Source organism: Heliconius melpomene, chromosome 12, assembly GCF_056956725.1.
Source record: "Heliconius melpomene rosina isolate 202511_hmr_F chromosome 12, ASM5695672v1, whole genome shotgun sequence".
In the NCBI taxonomy this organism is placed as follows: domain Eukaryota; kingdom Metazoa; phylum Arthropoda; class Insecta; order Lepidoptera; family Nymphalidae; genus Heliconius; species Heliconius melpomene.
Window position 1 is genome coordinate 2,534,360 of NC_140400.1, and position 15,179 is coordinate 2,549,538.

At 32.2% G+C, this 15,179-nt stretch overlaps 1 protein-coding gene across 2 annotated transcripts in view; it reads left to right on the plus strand.

Annotated features, from left to right (window-relative positions):
* The window catches only part of Dpp10 (Dipeptidyl peptidase 10), a 131,637-nt gene extending 117,878 nt beyond the window's left edge, over window positions 1–13,759 (plus strand). For both annotated transcript variants that reach the window (XM_085195365.1, XM_085195366.1), the window contains exons 13-19: window positions 740–912; window positions 3,593–3,735; window positions 4,916–5,107; window positions 6,071–6,228; window positions 6,562–6,773; window positions 7,183–7,358; window positions 7,936–13,759. In XM_085195365.1, coding sequence (XP_085051491.1) covers window positions 740–912; window positions 3,593–3,735; window positions 4,916–5,107; window positions 6,071–6,228; window positions 6,562–6,773; window positions 7,183–7,326 — 1,022 coding nt within the window. In that variant the 3' untranslated portion in view covers window positions 7,327–7,358; window positions 7,936–13,759. The remainder of the gene's footprint in view (window positions 1–739; window positions 913–3,592; window positions 3,736–4,915; window positions 5,108–6,070; window positions 6,229–6,561; window positions 6,774–7,182; window positions 7,359–7,935) is intronic.
* Window positions 13,760–15,179: the final 1,420 nt, after the last annotated feature.

Below are 15,179 nucleotides of genomic sequence, written 5' to 3' on the forward strand. Positions count from 1 at the left end.
ATAGCAATCAATATCCTTTGTGTTTTATCCACGCTAGCACGCTTTAACGCCATAATTAAACAACTGACCCATTATAATATAGTAAAATCCATTATCATTTTAATTATGGACGATAAACCACTCTTATATATAAATTAAATTAAATATGACATTGCAAACTAATTACCAAGCATTGTTATATTTAATTAATATTTTACACGACCGTACACTATACTGTCAGCGTCAAACTAGAATTAGTTCAGAATTTGAAATTGGAACCAGCAGGTGCAAGCCAGTTCAGCACTCACACACATTAATGATTGGACGGCGACTGTTTCATATTTTCTGAAACGAAGTTTGACAAACGCCAATACTCTACTGAAAATGTATGTTTTCATAAAATTATAATTCAAATCTATGTAGGTGTAAATCGATGATAAGATTAAACTTTTTATTTAATTATCAATATAAATTATATACGTACATACGTAGTGTAGATCCCGTTGTAGGCCAATGCAATACTGACATAAAGATAGGTAAACAAATGGCTATGACTATTTGTCCTGACTATATATCAATAGCAAGGTAGGCAGAGGGAACCTGGAACTCAACGCCATGCCTCCTTTCGATACCAGAGCGGAATCTTAATCATTAATTGTTATTGTAAAACACTGTTTAATAACAAACAAAAATTGTCATTATTAAACGCTAATTTAATACATCATCTTCTAACTTCTAATTAATATTTTATTTTTTATAGAAAACATACAGCAGGCCCTGCCATGTCTGTACCACGACGCGCACTTCAGCCCCTCCTCCACATACTTCGTGCTGGAGTGCTTAGGACCTGGGGTGCCGACTTCCAGCTTACACAAGATCTCCCTGCCAGACCCCAGACTGCTGATGCACTTGGAAAACAATACTGCAGTTAAGGTACATACTCGTATATATCTTTAACATTTTTAAAGTAAAGTTTTATATTTAGGAAAGAAAACTAATTAACTAAAACTAAAGCTGACCACTCGTTAATTAGTTAGTGGAAATTGAAATAATTTAATAGTAACACACGACTAAAATGTCAACACAAAGTTATATGGCAATGTTTCAAGTAAGCAACGAAAGCTACATATATTTTACTATCAAAATATACAATAAATCGTCAGCAAAACATTTCTTTTATTCTATTTCTATAAAATTTCACAAAATCCTATAAAAATTGGCATCGTGTAAGCTGTATTCAGAGCATGATCGATATGGATTGCGATTCTGAATTTCATACCTTTTGTTCGATTTAACTATGAAACATTTTATTAGCTGGTGAATTGGCGTTCTATAGGTTTTTTTTTGAAAATGCAAAGATTTTATGTTTGAGAATTGAGATGTTAAACTAATTAGTTATAAGCAAAAACAGAAGCAGCTTCCCTCTTTATACAGTTCTTCGATTTCCCTCCGAATTCGAGACAATACACGCATTTTATTTTGCCAGAAGGGATCCACGGGATCAAACCCACAACCATCGCACTGACAGTAACAAAACGATGGTCGTATTTTCCTTTAAATAGCTTACTTTATACTATACATATTTAATAAATGCGTAGAATTTTTACGCATTAACATATACAGGGTGAGTCATATTGAACTTTCCGGTTTTGGAAGGACGTTGCACGAAGAAGGGAAGGAGTAGAAGGGTGGGGATGGTGTCATTAGACGCGCCATGACATGCAGTTTTAGTGTGAGCAATGGCTTGGTCGGGACAACATCGTGCGTTCGTAGTTGAAGAGTTTATTAAAAATGGCGGCTCCGTGATCACAACACAGCGTGCGTTCCGTTTACATTTTGCTATTGGTCGACGTGATCCCATTCCCACTGGACCAACAATCAGAAATTGGGTATCAAATTTTAGAGCAACATCATCAGCATTAAAAACAAGACCACAAGGCCGAATTAGGACGTCAACGTCAGCGGAAAACGTGGATAGAGTGCGGGCTTCAATTCAACAATCCCCTCGGCGTTCTGTTCGGAAACATGCCGCTTCACTAGGATTATCTTTCAGTAGTGTCCGCAGAATACTGCATAGAGACCTTAAATTTCACCCATACAAGATTCAGGTAGTACAAGAATTAACAGTTAGAGACTTAGACACACGAACAAATTTATGCCGCGATATTCAGCAGATCCCCCGCACTGCTGTTTTGATCTTCAGTGATGAGGCACATTTTCACCTCGCCGGAACTGTCAACAAACAGAATTTTCGATACTGGGCTGAGAATAACCCACGAAACCTACACGAACGACCACTTCACAGCCCTCGAGTGACAGTGTGGTGCGCTATTGCAGAGTTTGGTGTGTGGGGTCCCTATTTTTTGAAGAAGATGGTCAAGTCGTCACAGTTACCTCTGCTCGGTATTGCGACATGCTTGAAACTTTTCTGAAACCGAAATTGGAGGAATTAACGCAGAATCATGACAACGATAACATCTGGTTCCAACAAGATGGTGCTACAGCCCATACATCCAGGCGTTCAATGGAAATCCTGCGACAAATGTTTCCCGGTCATCTCATTTCTTTGCGAGGTGACGTTGGGTGGCCGCCGAGATCACCTGATTTAACCCCCTGCGATTTCTTTCTCTGGGGTTACCTGAAGGAAAAGGTGTACACGCATCGTCCCCGAACCATCGATGAACTGAAGGCTGCAATCACGGAAGAAATCAATGCTATTCCGCTGAATATGACTCGACGAGTAATGGACAACTTCCGGGAAAGGCTTCAGCAGTGTGTGGTCAATGGAGGTAGACATTTACAGGATATCATTTTTAAAACCAACTAAATTAAAACTGCATGTTATGTGCTTTCAAACAATAAAATAATTTTTACTGCATGTCGCTTTGTTTTTAATACACACCTTATTGAAATCGGAAAGTTCAATATGACTCACCTGTATATCTAATTTACGCAGTACCTACAATGTTTTGGTACACAGTACTTATATGGTCTTTACTGTTTGTGAAACATTTTTATTTTTGTCAATAGTAGACATTCTTTATCTTGTAAGTAATGAAAATATTTATATTATAAGAATATTTTTCTAAAGTACAACGTAAGAATTTTAATATTGAAATGTATCTAAGAACGTCGTGGTCAGAGCTCTTCAATCTTCCGGCTTGATAAAGGATTACGATCTTTTTATGTGTTCAATTATTGTGACATAATATTAAAAAATATATATATATTTTTTATTAAAAATAAACCGTAAGGTTTACAGTAGTTGTGATATACAAATTTGATTCTTTATTTATAATTTCAAAATATTATCTATGATGATATTCATATATGAAGTTTTAGAATATCATCTTGTGTTGGTAAAAATAATTTTATCCTAAAAAGCAAAGCAACGTTACAGTTTTCCTAGCGTAGAGCTGTAGACGGAAGAAACCTAGTGTTAAGACCCTCCGTTCTCCATTTTCCATCCAGCTTTGGGAAAAAATATATTATAAATATAAACAATCCACCAAGTGGGGATTGAACTTAAAATCGTCACGCTTAGAGTCAGATGCTGTCCCACTGCGCCATGATGGTCTAAAATAGAATAAATTTAAAAATAACTTTTATACAGGAAAGGCTATCGGTAATAGCGCTGCCAACACCAAGAACCTTCTCAGTGCAACTGTCGAGCGGGCAAGCGGCGAGGGTAAGGCTGCTGTTACCTCCAGGGTTAAGAGAAGATGAAGTCACCAAGTACCCTCTAGTGATGAAAGTGTGAGTTTTTTAAAATGATTACATGAGTACTATTCATTAAATTGATATTGTATATTATTTTTCCGGCAAAACTACTTTTAATTATATAATTTTTAAGAATAATTTTTAGATGTGGACAAAAAACGTCTTGTAGCATAAACAGAGGGTAAAAATCTATTTTACATTTGTTCTCCGCTTTCCGTTTACCAATGTCGAGTCTGGAATCCAAAAACCCGCTTTATACTATCATATTTTAAACTATCCTAATTTCGGTCTCGGTAATAATAATGTGTTTATTTGTTTCGATTACGTCAACGGTGACTGTTTTTTTTACAAAATCCTTATTTTAAATCAACCAGTAGCAGAACTCGTGTGCTTTGGGTTCTGGTATTCTTAAAGATTAGCTATTGCAAGAAAAATAGTTATTAACGTATCCAACGCATTCACCGTTTTGTGGAATGAGATTTTTTTTTTATAATTTATACGCTTTCTACATAGAAAGTCAGTAACGGTGCGCCAAGAACTTAATTGGTAACAGATCAATGGTTGCGAGACTGGAGTTCTGTGACCACAGATGCGGGAAGCTCCCAATATTCTGTTGAATTGAAGTCCGTTTTGGTTTCAGTAAAACACATTTCGATCATAGTATCGCAATGGTAGATTTTTTAAATGTTCTTACTAAAATTGTAAAAGCTAATATTCAATTTATTGTTGTTGTTGTTGTTAATGTTGTTATTGTTGTAGTTTGTTCCACTTTTACGCAAAAACTAGCGAACAGATTAAGATGAAACTTTACAGTTATATAGTTTATGCATCAGAATGACACATAGGCTAGACAAAATTTATGTACTATATATACAAATTTTATATAAGTTAGCTATAATATAAAAATAGGTTTAAGCGGGAAGCTAATCTATATATTAATATGTGAAGCAAAAACTTTGGACCCCTTTTTATATAAATTGAGCGGACGGAGGAGTGTGAAATTTTCCACAATTATACTCGTAGTTCATATGTAGGAGAATTGCAGATCGCTAATATTTTTCAATAATAATGCTTATAAAGTACATTAAGTTTATAAATAAAATATTACACATACCACCATGCATTTGACAATATTTACACTTTTATGTTTATAGAGTGGCGTACACGTTGCTTTGGCATTGCCAAAGTATAAAAATTAATAAATTTTCCACCCCAGTAACGGTGCACCAGGCACTCAGCTGGTGACAGAGCAGTGGTCGCTGGACTGGGGCTCGGTAGCGGCGGGCGCGGGCGCCATCCTGGCGGCGGTGGACGCACGCGGCGCGGGCGGGCGCGGACTAGCGGCGCACCACGCGCTGCACAGGCGGCTGGGGACGGTGGAGCTGAAGGATCAGCTGGAGGTTGCTGAGTGAGTTGACTGTTGTTTTTTTTGTTTATATGAGTTTGTTTGAGTTATTGTGTGATTAAAGTAGTTTTGTATGTCAAATCTCAAATATTGTTGACAAATGAGTGCTTTTAATGTATTTTCTTTCTTTTGTAATTCGCCTTTAGTTGTATATTTATATTTATTGAAATGAATACTACTATATTATGAACATAAAATGATTATATTCATTTCAACCAATATAATTGTGTTATATATACATGTATGTATTTTTAAACTTTATACTCTATCTGAAAATACAACTATTGCCATCTCTATTGTAATATGTATTTTAAAAAAATACTATGATTTCTACTGCTTAAAATGAAGCATACATATGCATATTATATCATACATTTTAAGATAACATGTCTAACGCTAAAGTGCTGCATCAATTATGAACCTAGATTACCGCCTCGAGACTGTCGCGTCTGCTTTTTCAATTTTACTATACCTAAGTACGTGCTTCTAGGCCACAGGGGATTAAGGGATTATATAGTCTGTATATATTATATATTAATATGAAGACAAAATCATTGTTTCATATATTTTACTGATTCTGTCAATTTACACTTTTATTTTTTCAATATATCTCTCTCTAGGCTTTCCAAATTACACTTAGATGGAATTTAATATTATTTTTACACAACTTTCTTATTCAACTAACTTTTAGTTAAAATGGTTTGAATGATTGTTTAAAGCTATCGTGACGCAGCGTCTGAGGACACCTCAAATACGACGAAATAAACACTGTGAAATAAACTATTTTATACACGAGTATATGTTGAGTTCCGGTCTTCAAAACGCATTGTCTCAAAATTTAGCGAGTGCGTGGGGAACGGAGTGTCTTAACTCTGTTCCTGCCTAGCGTGCCCTGCTTTATGTAGGAAAAGCAAGCAACAGCGTGAAATATTATAAAATAAAATATTTAAACAAAAAATTCGCCAGGTACCTACGCGACTCCCTACATTTCATAGACGCGCGTCGCGTGGCGGTGTGGGGCCGCGCGCACGGCGGGTTCCTCGCGACGCTGGCGCTGGCTAGCGACTTGCGCGTCTTCCATTGCGGTATTGCGATCACGCCCATTGTTAGATGGCGGTATTACGGTATGTTTATTTATTACTTAGTAATTATAAGTATAACAGTTCTTTTTGCTTTAAATGCCTAATCATGAAATATATGAACTGTAAACTAAAAAAATAAATACATTTAATATTTATTACTTTACACTTTACAATTTTAACTATCGTTTAATATGTTTAAAAAAATATTATTTTAATGTCAAAATCAAAACTCTATCTTTGCAAACCTAGATTGATTTATTATTAAACATTTCTTAAGACTTATTTGTAATTTTTTTTTGCTTCTAGTCAATTCATAATATCTTTCATTACTGAATTCTTCTGTAAATAAATAATAGTAAATGATCTATTCCATAGCATCAGCGTACTCCGAGCGCTACATGGGGTTCCCGAACGCGACGGGCAACTATCGCGGGTACGCGGACGCAGACGTCACCAAGCAGGCGGCCGCGCTGCACGACAAGATGCTGCTGCTGGTACACGGCGGCGCCGACGACGACGTGCACGTGCAGCATACTATGGCGCTGGCGAGGGCGCTGTCCGACCAGGGGAGCACTTTTAGGCAACAGGTAATAGAGTTTTTAACTGTAAACACGATGGTTGTGACTGCGATGCCCATTCGTGAGAACAAATTAATAAATATGAAATAGTGCTAATGAATATAAATGTGGTCTATTTAGTTACTTTTACAATTGCTACAGACTTCACTTCTATTAGTTTTATCGATGACAGTAAATAAAAAGATGCAAAATCATTGACTTTAAAAAAGGCATTTTAGAGAGGTTTCCAGCCTATCACTTCAACATGTTTTTTTAAAAAGGGAATAAAATACACCCAATGACCTTTATAAGAAAAAAAATAGCCATACCGAATATCCAAGCAAACATTATTTTATTATATACAACACATTCTATTAGTACTACTTAATAAAAAATATATGTAAATTGTAAAAAAAATACTAAATCATCCGCTCCACAGATCTACCCAGACGAGGGCCACAGCCTCAGCAACGTGCGCAAGCACCTGTTCCGCACGATGTCGGCGTTCCTCGACGACTGCTTCCGCAAGCAGGTGCCGCCCGAGACCAAGGCGGGGCTGCGCAACGGCGGGAACCTGGACTGAGACTCGTGGCGGGATGAGGAGTTGTACTCTTGGTGAGGGCTATACGTCTAGTTGCTATCTAGCTATAAGCAAAAACCTGTCAATAGATTTTGCGAAAAGTTCGTAAACAAAATCCACACAAAAGTCTTATTCAAATTTACATTATTTTCCTGATTGGACTAGGCTTTTGTTCATACAAGTATTGTCGGTATTTATTCATCCAGACTATATTCCTATACTCTAGAATAGATAGAGATAGAGATAGAACTTACAGTTTCATGGGAAATATAAATATTCCCAAAAAGAAATCATTTTAAAGGGACCAGACGAAGTGTTGTGTGCTTAAAAATAAAATAAACACTGTTATAATTTCAAGCTGTATTCTTTTTTTAAAATCAACCTAAAAGTGTCGATTATAATAACCCTGTAGTGGACTGTGTACATTGTATATGGGCTTGGTAAGTACAGACTAGTGTACACGGTCCAAACATGTAACAGTAATAAAAGTAATATAGAAATAATAGAATAACTCTAAATATAAATTTAGCAAAAACAATAGGTACTTATATTTTATATTTTTGTTATAAGTACTGATAAAATATTTTAAAAGCAAATTTATCTCGTCCACAGGTAACCACAAAGTAGAAACCACGGAAAGATAATAATTTAATATCTGTAGTACAATTATTTCCATATCCCATTCGATACTTACTGCCAACGGACTATTTGAACACACATCAAAAATATGTATGTGATACATAGTTATAAATTGTGATTGTGAATGCGTGTACTTTGCTTCAAATAAATTGACTCTTACGCGAAAATAGTTAATAATGTGATATATGTGTGTGTGTGTGTGTGTTTGTGTAACGTACGAAACGCACAATAATGCAGATGAATGAGACTTTTGTGTTATGCGACGGAAATGAAGAGTGGAAGAAACGACATTCGTTTCTAAGTCTATTTCAATTTGTATGTACAAGAAGCGTTTTATTCCTAAATAGAAATTTTCCAAAAAAAAATGATTTTTCTTGTATGTAGCTCACTTTTGTCAAAACACTGTTTTATGATATTTGAATTATTGCAACGTATATGGTAATAAATCTAACATCTACTCAACTAAAAATAAATATTTTAAAAATGTTCATTTAGATAACAATTATTGTTAATTTATAAAAAAATATTAAAAATTGACGTAATTTTTAATATTTATTCATAAATTTATAACGTAAATCGCTTGTTTGATGACCTGTAAGTTTAATGTATAATTAGTTTGACAGCTTCAATTCGCCTTAAAAAAAATTCGCCTTAAAAAAACAATTATATGTTATTTAATTACAAGTAAATTTGGTGTAATTTTTAATTTATATAATTACATTACTTTACCAGACTAATACGTACGTATACCAATAAATTTTAAAAAAATGAACATTATTTAGTATCTGATGGTATCAAAATTAAAATGTGTAAAAAATCTGAAGAATTTTATCATTCACCATTTTCCACAAGCTTTTAATAATTCTTACTAAAATTTTATCTACTTTTATTTTTTTAAATATATGAATTTCAGAAAACATCAAGCAATTATATCAATTAACATAATATGTAGATATAATAATTAAAACTACCTTTGTAATTTGAGTAAACATTCTTTGTTTTATAAAAAAAATCGTCATAATAAGTTTAGATTATTTCAAGTTTCAATAATTGGATATTCAGTTCAGCGACACATCGCTACTATAAAATTCTCCAGTAAATAACCAAATTGATATAATTGAAATAAATAAATTCTTTTTAACTACAAATAAAAAAAAACGATATGAGAGAGATCCATGTGGGTATTGAATTGCAAAAAATGTTTAAGAAACGACAAAGAAATTGCACGAAAATTTGCAAATTAAATCTCTATTTTAGTAAATAATAAAGGAATTGATAGTCGTTCTTTAGTCAATGAGTTTTGTGATCTTAGGCGTTAAGTTGTTGAAGTAGGCGGTAGCGTGTTGACCGATTGATATCTTCGCTGAATAAAAATAATGGAAATGTTAAAAAAATTAACTACCCTTATTTTATAAGTTTTTATTTGATTTTAATGATAACAGAATGTTGAAAATATTTTCCGTACATGTATTATGTATATGAGTTCTCTATATATTTCGATTTTACATTTATAAAATCAATACATACTTCAAATATGTCATTTCGAAGAGGTAAAGTGTGATTTCTAAATGACAAATAATTGTACAGTACCTAAACTTATATAAATCTAAAATTATAAAATTATTTATAGTGATAATGTAGAGTAATTATCGCCTTCACGTGTATCTTACGAAAATCTACAGATTTTTACTTTTTTTTTCAGTTTCACGCAATATCTGTATCCCGCATGTAGCAGGGTATGCAGAGGGAACGTAGTGTTAAGATAATCTGCTCCTCACTTTCTACGGAATTCTGGAGGTATTGTGTGTTGAGTGGTGGAAATCAACAAAAGGTCATGGAGAAATAATTAAAAAAATACTTCCATTGATCTAAGTTTGTACTTGTTAGTAACAAGTATAAGTTGTTAGTAATATGTGGTATTACAAGATTAGTGGATATCTACTCCCGAGAATTCCCTTAAGTCCATACCACAACATCGCTAGCTGCTGTCAAACTTGCCAGATTACTCTGTTTCACATTTGAGAGCGAGACAGATTCATTCAACTTAGCATATCTATCTCAAATTTAAAATATTATCTCATCTCGTAAAATAAAAAAAACGATTTTATTTTAGAGGCCAGTCGTGGCGCAGGTGCACAAAGTGTGACTGTAAAATCGACTAGTGTTGGGTTCTATCCCCACTCGAGGAAATTAAATATTTATTTACATTTATCCGCTCTGGTTTAGTTCCGCCACTCAACACGCAATGCCTCCAAAACTCAGCGCAAAGTGGGGAACGGAGAGTCCTAACACTAGGTTCCCTCTGCCAACCCTGCTGGATGCGGGATACAGCGTGATGTTGATTGAAGTTTAATTTTATTTTATTGCGTACTGCGTACTTACGTACATTTAAAACATTCGAGTCAAAATTTCAAGTAGACTTTGTAAGATACATTGTATAGATGAAAAAAATTTTATCGTTGAAAGTTGCTCATTCTCGTTCTCAAATTTTGCATGTTTCTAGTCACTTCATTACCTACTTATAGCGATTAAGCATTAGAGGAGACCAATAGCATTTAAATATTTTATGAAAAATGAAATTTTAAATAGATTTGAAATTAGTAATATTAATTAGTGCTTTAATAAAAACCTAGCCACGTTCCAACCGTGGATTTTAAGGCGGAAATAACTTTAATAGCAATAAATTATAGTAAACGTCTAACCTCTTTTTATTATACTTAATATGTATAAGTAATCACTCTTCTTCCGTAGGCACAGATTTTTGAAATTTTAAAAGTTTTAAACGAATTGAAATAAGCGTTTTAATCAATGATAAATTGCAAAATTTTTTTCATTACACCAATTAACTTAAAAATAGTGTTTGTAAGGTTATCCAAACATAATGATTTAAAACATCAGATAGTAATTTAAGTAAATTATTAAGAAAAGCATATTTTGTCTTCGGATCAACGGCGAATATTTATTTGACATTTATAATAGGCTTTTTTTTGTTTGTAGCATCCTAATTTTCTTTTATATATTTTTTCTATCAATTTCTTGAGCCATTTATTATATTCCCTTCTGAGTAATAATCTTAACAATAATATAATTAATTATATTAATAATTTAAATTATGAAACAATCAAACGTTAAGTGAGAAAGACCTAAGTGCCAAAGTGTCGATGTTTCTCGTTAATCTTAATGTTCATAATAAAATTAGGATAAGATTCAATCTAAGTCATTTTCAAATTATCTTCATAATTTTCTTTCTTATTAAAGTTTTAAATGCTTGTTTTTTTTGACTTAGCAACATAGAGGTACAGATAATATTATTAATTTATTTTAAATGTTGTTTTAATATGTATTAAAACAATTACTTTTATCTGTCAAATACACTTATACTTTGTATCTATGTATATGCATATTTAGATATATTTTATTAATTTGTTTTTGCTTTCTTTTTTTGTAACCTCGAACAAAGATTGTGATTTTAAGCCTTGTGGGATATCTTCGTATATTTAATTTTAAGACGTCAAAAATAATATCTTTATGTATAAAAATGTATGAAACTATCGCTATGAATTTACTTAGTATTAAATATTATTCATTTATATCTTATTCCTTAAATATGTAATAAATATATAGTATTATATTTTATTTCAAAAAAATGCTATTTTATTTATAAAAAAATGGATAAGAAACCAAGACAATTTTTTAATTTATGTTTCACAATGTTTATATTTTTTTTTCATTTTAATTTAACAAAAAAATAACATGCTATAGATAGATATTCAAAATGTTAGAAATAATAATTAATTATAATCATTAATGCAATTTCCTTTGCTATCATTATGCCTGTTGAAAGAGATATTTTTTTAAAAATACTTTTTACTATTCATAGAAATACAAATAAATAAATTTTATGGTAAAAGTTAATGTACCACAAAAATCTACGTCCGAATGAGAATAAGTTGAATTAAATTTGTAATAATGTGTTTGTTAAGATTGACTGCATGTTATATTTTTTATTTTTACTTTATTAATATAAATTGTTAAAATTCTGTAATGTGCCGATAAACCTAGGAATATGTAGTTTATTATTTGTTTTACATCTTTATAAAGACATAAAATTTAATCTATTGACAATGGTTAATTTCTTACGCCATAAAATTAAAAAGTATATCTTTATTATAGGTACAATACAATATCTGCAGATATTTTCTTAATTAAATCAACTATAACTGTTGACTTAGTGACGAATATAATAAAATCATTGAATTTCGCTAATATTACACATTTTAAATGAAATCGGAATAAGGAAGTATATAACGAAGAAAGATAAAAGAATATAACCATGTTTGATCTTCGAAAGAAAGATTCTCCATAGAAAGAAACTGACGTATGCCATATAATTCTATATTTTTGTAATTTTTCACAAAGCTACAAAGTCAATTTTAATGGTTTTTGGTAATTTCACATAAATCGCCAAATAAATTATATAAGTAGGTCATTCTGAAGATGCAATATTTTAATCACTTATACCTGTTATTTATCAATTTTATTAGCTAAAGTACGTACTACTTTACTTTTTTATATTAATATATTTTTAGAAAACAGAAGTGAAATATATTAAAAAACGTTAGTAAGTTACAATTTTTATTATTAAAATAACAATTAATTAATCAAATAATTAGTTGTCCAAATAATCGAGTCCGCCAATAATATTATTATTTAGATTCTGTAAGCTATCGTTTAGTGTCTGGCTAAAACTTATAACGTGGGCGTTAATAACGACATAGCTTCATAATAATGCAGTTTTAATTAATGTTCCTTTGTGAGATAACGTGTGATATTAAAAGGATTTTTAAATTAAATATTGTGTTCATACTATGGTTATATCTTCCCACAAATAGCGCTTTTAGAATGAATGTGATCAGAACTTAAATAATCTTAACTTTTCTTTAACTTTTCATTTTTTAAAACCTGATTAGATAGACTATATTTTGTTTTTTTACTTCGCACTGTATCGCGGTAGGTAGGCAAAGGGACAACAGGGGCATCAGTGCCAAGACACTGCGTTTCCCACTTTCCACCTAGTTTTAGAGAAGTTGAGAAGAGTTGGGTAGCGGAAGTCAACGCCTTGCTTCATCTTGTTGCCAAAGTGAGGAAATGAAAACAATTAATTCCCCTAAGTGGGGATCGACACTGCAACGGTTACAGTGAGAACTCAGGCGCGATGCCACTGCGCTACGACGACCTCAACTTCTATTTTTAAATCTCTTTCATTCCGAAGACACGATATCTACGTCAGCTGCGTAGTACATTAATCAAATATCTCCTATCACACAGCGGGGACCTGGCTTCCGGTGGCCTCATAGGAAAATGTAATGCAATACTAAAAAAATATTTGCCTTAATATTTTGATAGTAAAAATTCTTGGGTGGGGTAAGCACGGACTACCCACTCTCCGTTTCCTACACCCATTAGTGTCTGTTTGAAGTAACTTACATCATTCGACATATAAATAACCTTTCATTAACCTTCACTACAAAAAGGGTTAATAGAAAAAATATAACATTTACATTAACAAATAAGTACGTTTTCTAAAACTAATTTAAATAAAATATGACGTAAGAAATCGTTGGCTCTGGATTGTTATATTTTTGACTATTTATAATGTTTTCGCACTTAGCGGTAATGTCGTCTCTACTAAGCTGTTGTTACTATAAATTTTATTTGTTGTTATTGTTGTGACTTCACTTCTCATTAAGCATAGCTATCGTATTGTGAGATTCAATAAATACTTACTAAATTAAAATGTGGATTATTTTATTTATACCTTTTATGATATTTCAAATGTGGTTTTAATTAATCCGTTTAACAATGTGAGACAGAAAAAGTAATATTTTTTTATGCCAAATAACATAACTACCAAAAAAATTAAAAAAGCCTGATCAAAAATATCACTATTTCATCTTGGCAAAGTGCATGTAGCTCTTAAGTTACTAATCAGATTTTCATAAAACATAGCTAGGAACCACCGCGATGAACAAGGCATTCCGTTTAAAAAACCACGCTCACATCAGTTCACTAATTCAGGAACTACAGTGCCACAGACAGATAGACATGTCAATCTTTTATATCACCCCTCTATTGCGTCGGAGCTTACAAAAATTATACGTTGTAGGAAACAATGACAAATAACCTAAGTAACGCAATGATTACTCACTTCGCTATTTTTATCCGTTTAAAAAATACTGTATGGCAATATTCCAAGCAGCGCTTTAAAACTGGAGAAAAAAATAACATAAACAACCCTTTAAATTTCACAAAAGAAACTTACGTAGTCTGTTAGCGGAACAAAAATACGATTAGATATCGATTTGATGTTATAATATCAATTTTTATATTTAATTGAATCAATATCGGTTCGGTTAAGAAAAGCAATATTTTTTTGTTATTTCAAACTAACAAAAAAAATTATACGTACTTATAGCATCATAAATTTAAAGTTATTGCAATGACCGCCAAGTTAGAATAGCAGCTATAAATTATAAGTGGAGACAAACTTCTAGCATTCAAAATGAGACGCGAAAATTAAATTCTCCCTGCATTTCCCGATTCGTACTCACTACCCAAATGTAACAGCGTAATGGAAGCAATTTAACTTTAATGCATGCACTTCGAAGTCGAACAATATCGATAAAGACGTAATATCTAAAACTTATAATGGCATAATCAAGAGTAACTAGGGAACTACTTAAAGTTTTTGTTCGTTATTCGATTATTTAACACATCTTCGTCACCAGTAAGTATTTGACGAAGAGAAATTAGTATTGGACATATACCACCTTCACTACTTTTTGATCGTTTAGCAAATTGGTAATGGGAGAATTTCAGTAAGAATTGGAAAATTTTATTTCGTGAATTTTCATATTTTTATTCATGTATGTACTTATAGGATGACATTCTAAGCAAATAAACAACTTTGTCTATATTTTTACTTTAAATTGTTTTGTTTAAATACCTTTTCACTCGACTGCGCGGCGCAGATGAGGCATTAGGCACAAGAAACCCTGTAATATATAAATGAGACTTACGAGTTAATTCCTTTCAGTTATAAAAAGTAATTACGATAAACATTAATTGTTTTTCATGATTATAGTCATTATAATGTTAATTTTAAAGGAAATTAGTAAATATAATATTATACCCTGACAACATTATCTCAGCTCTCT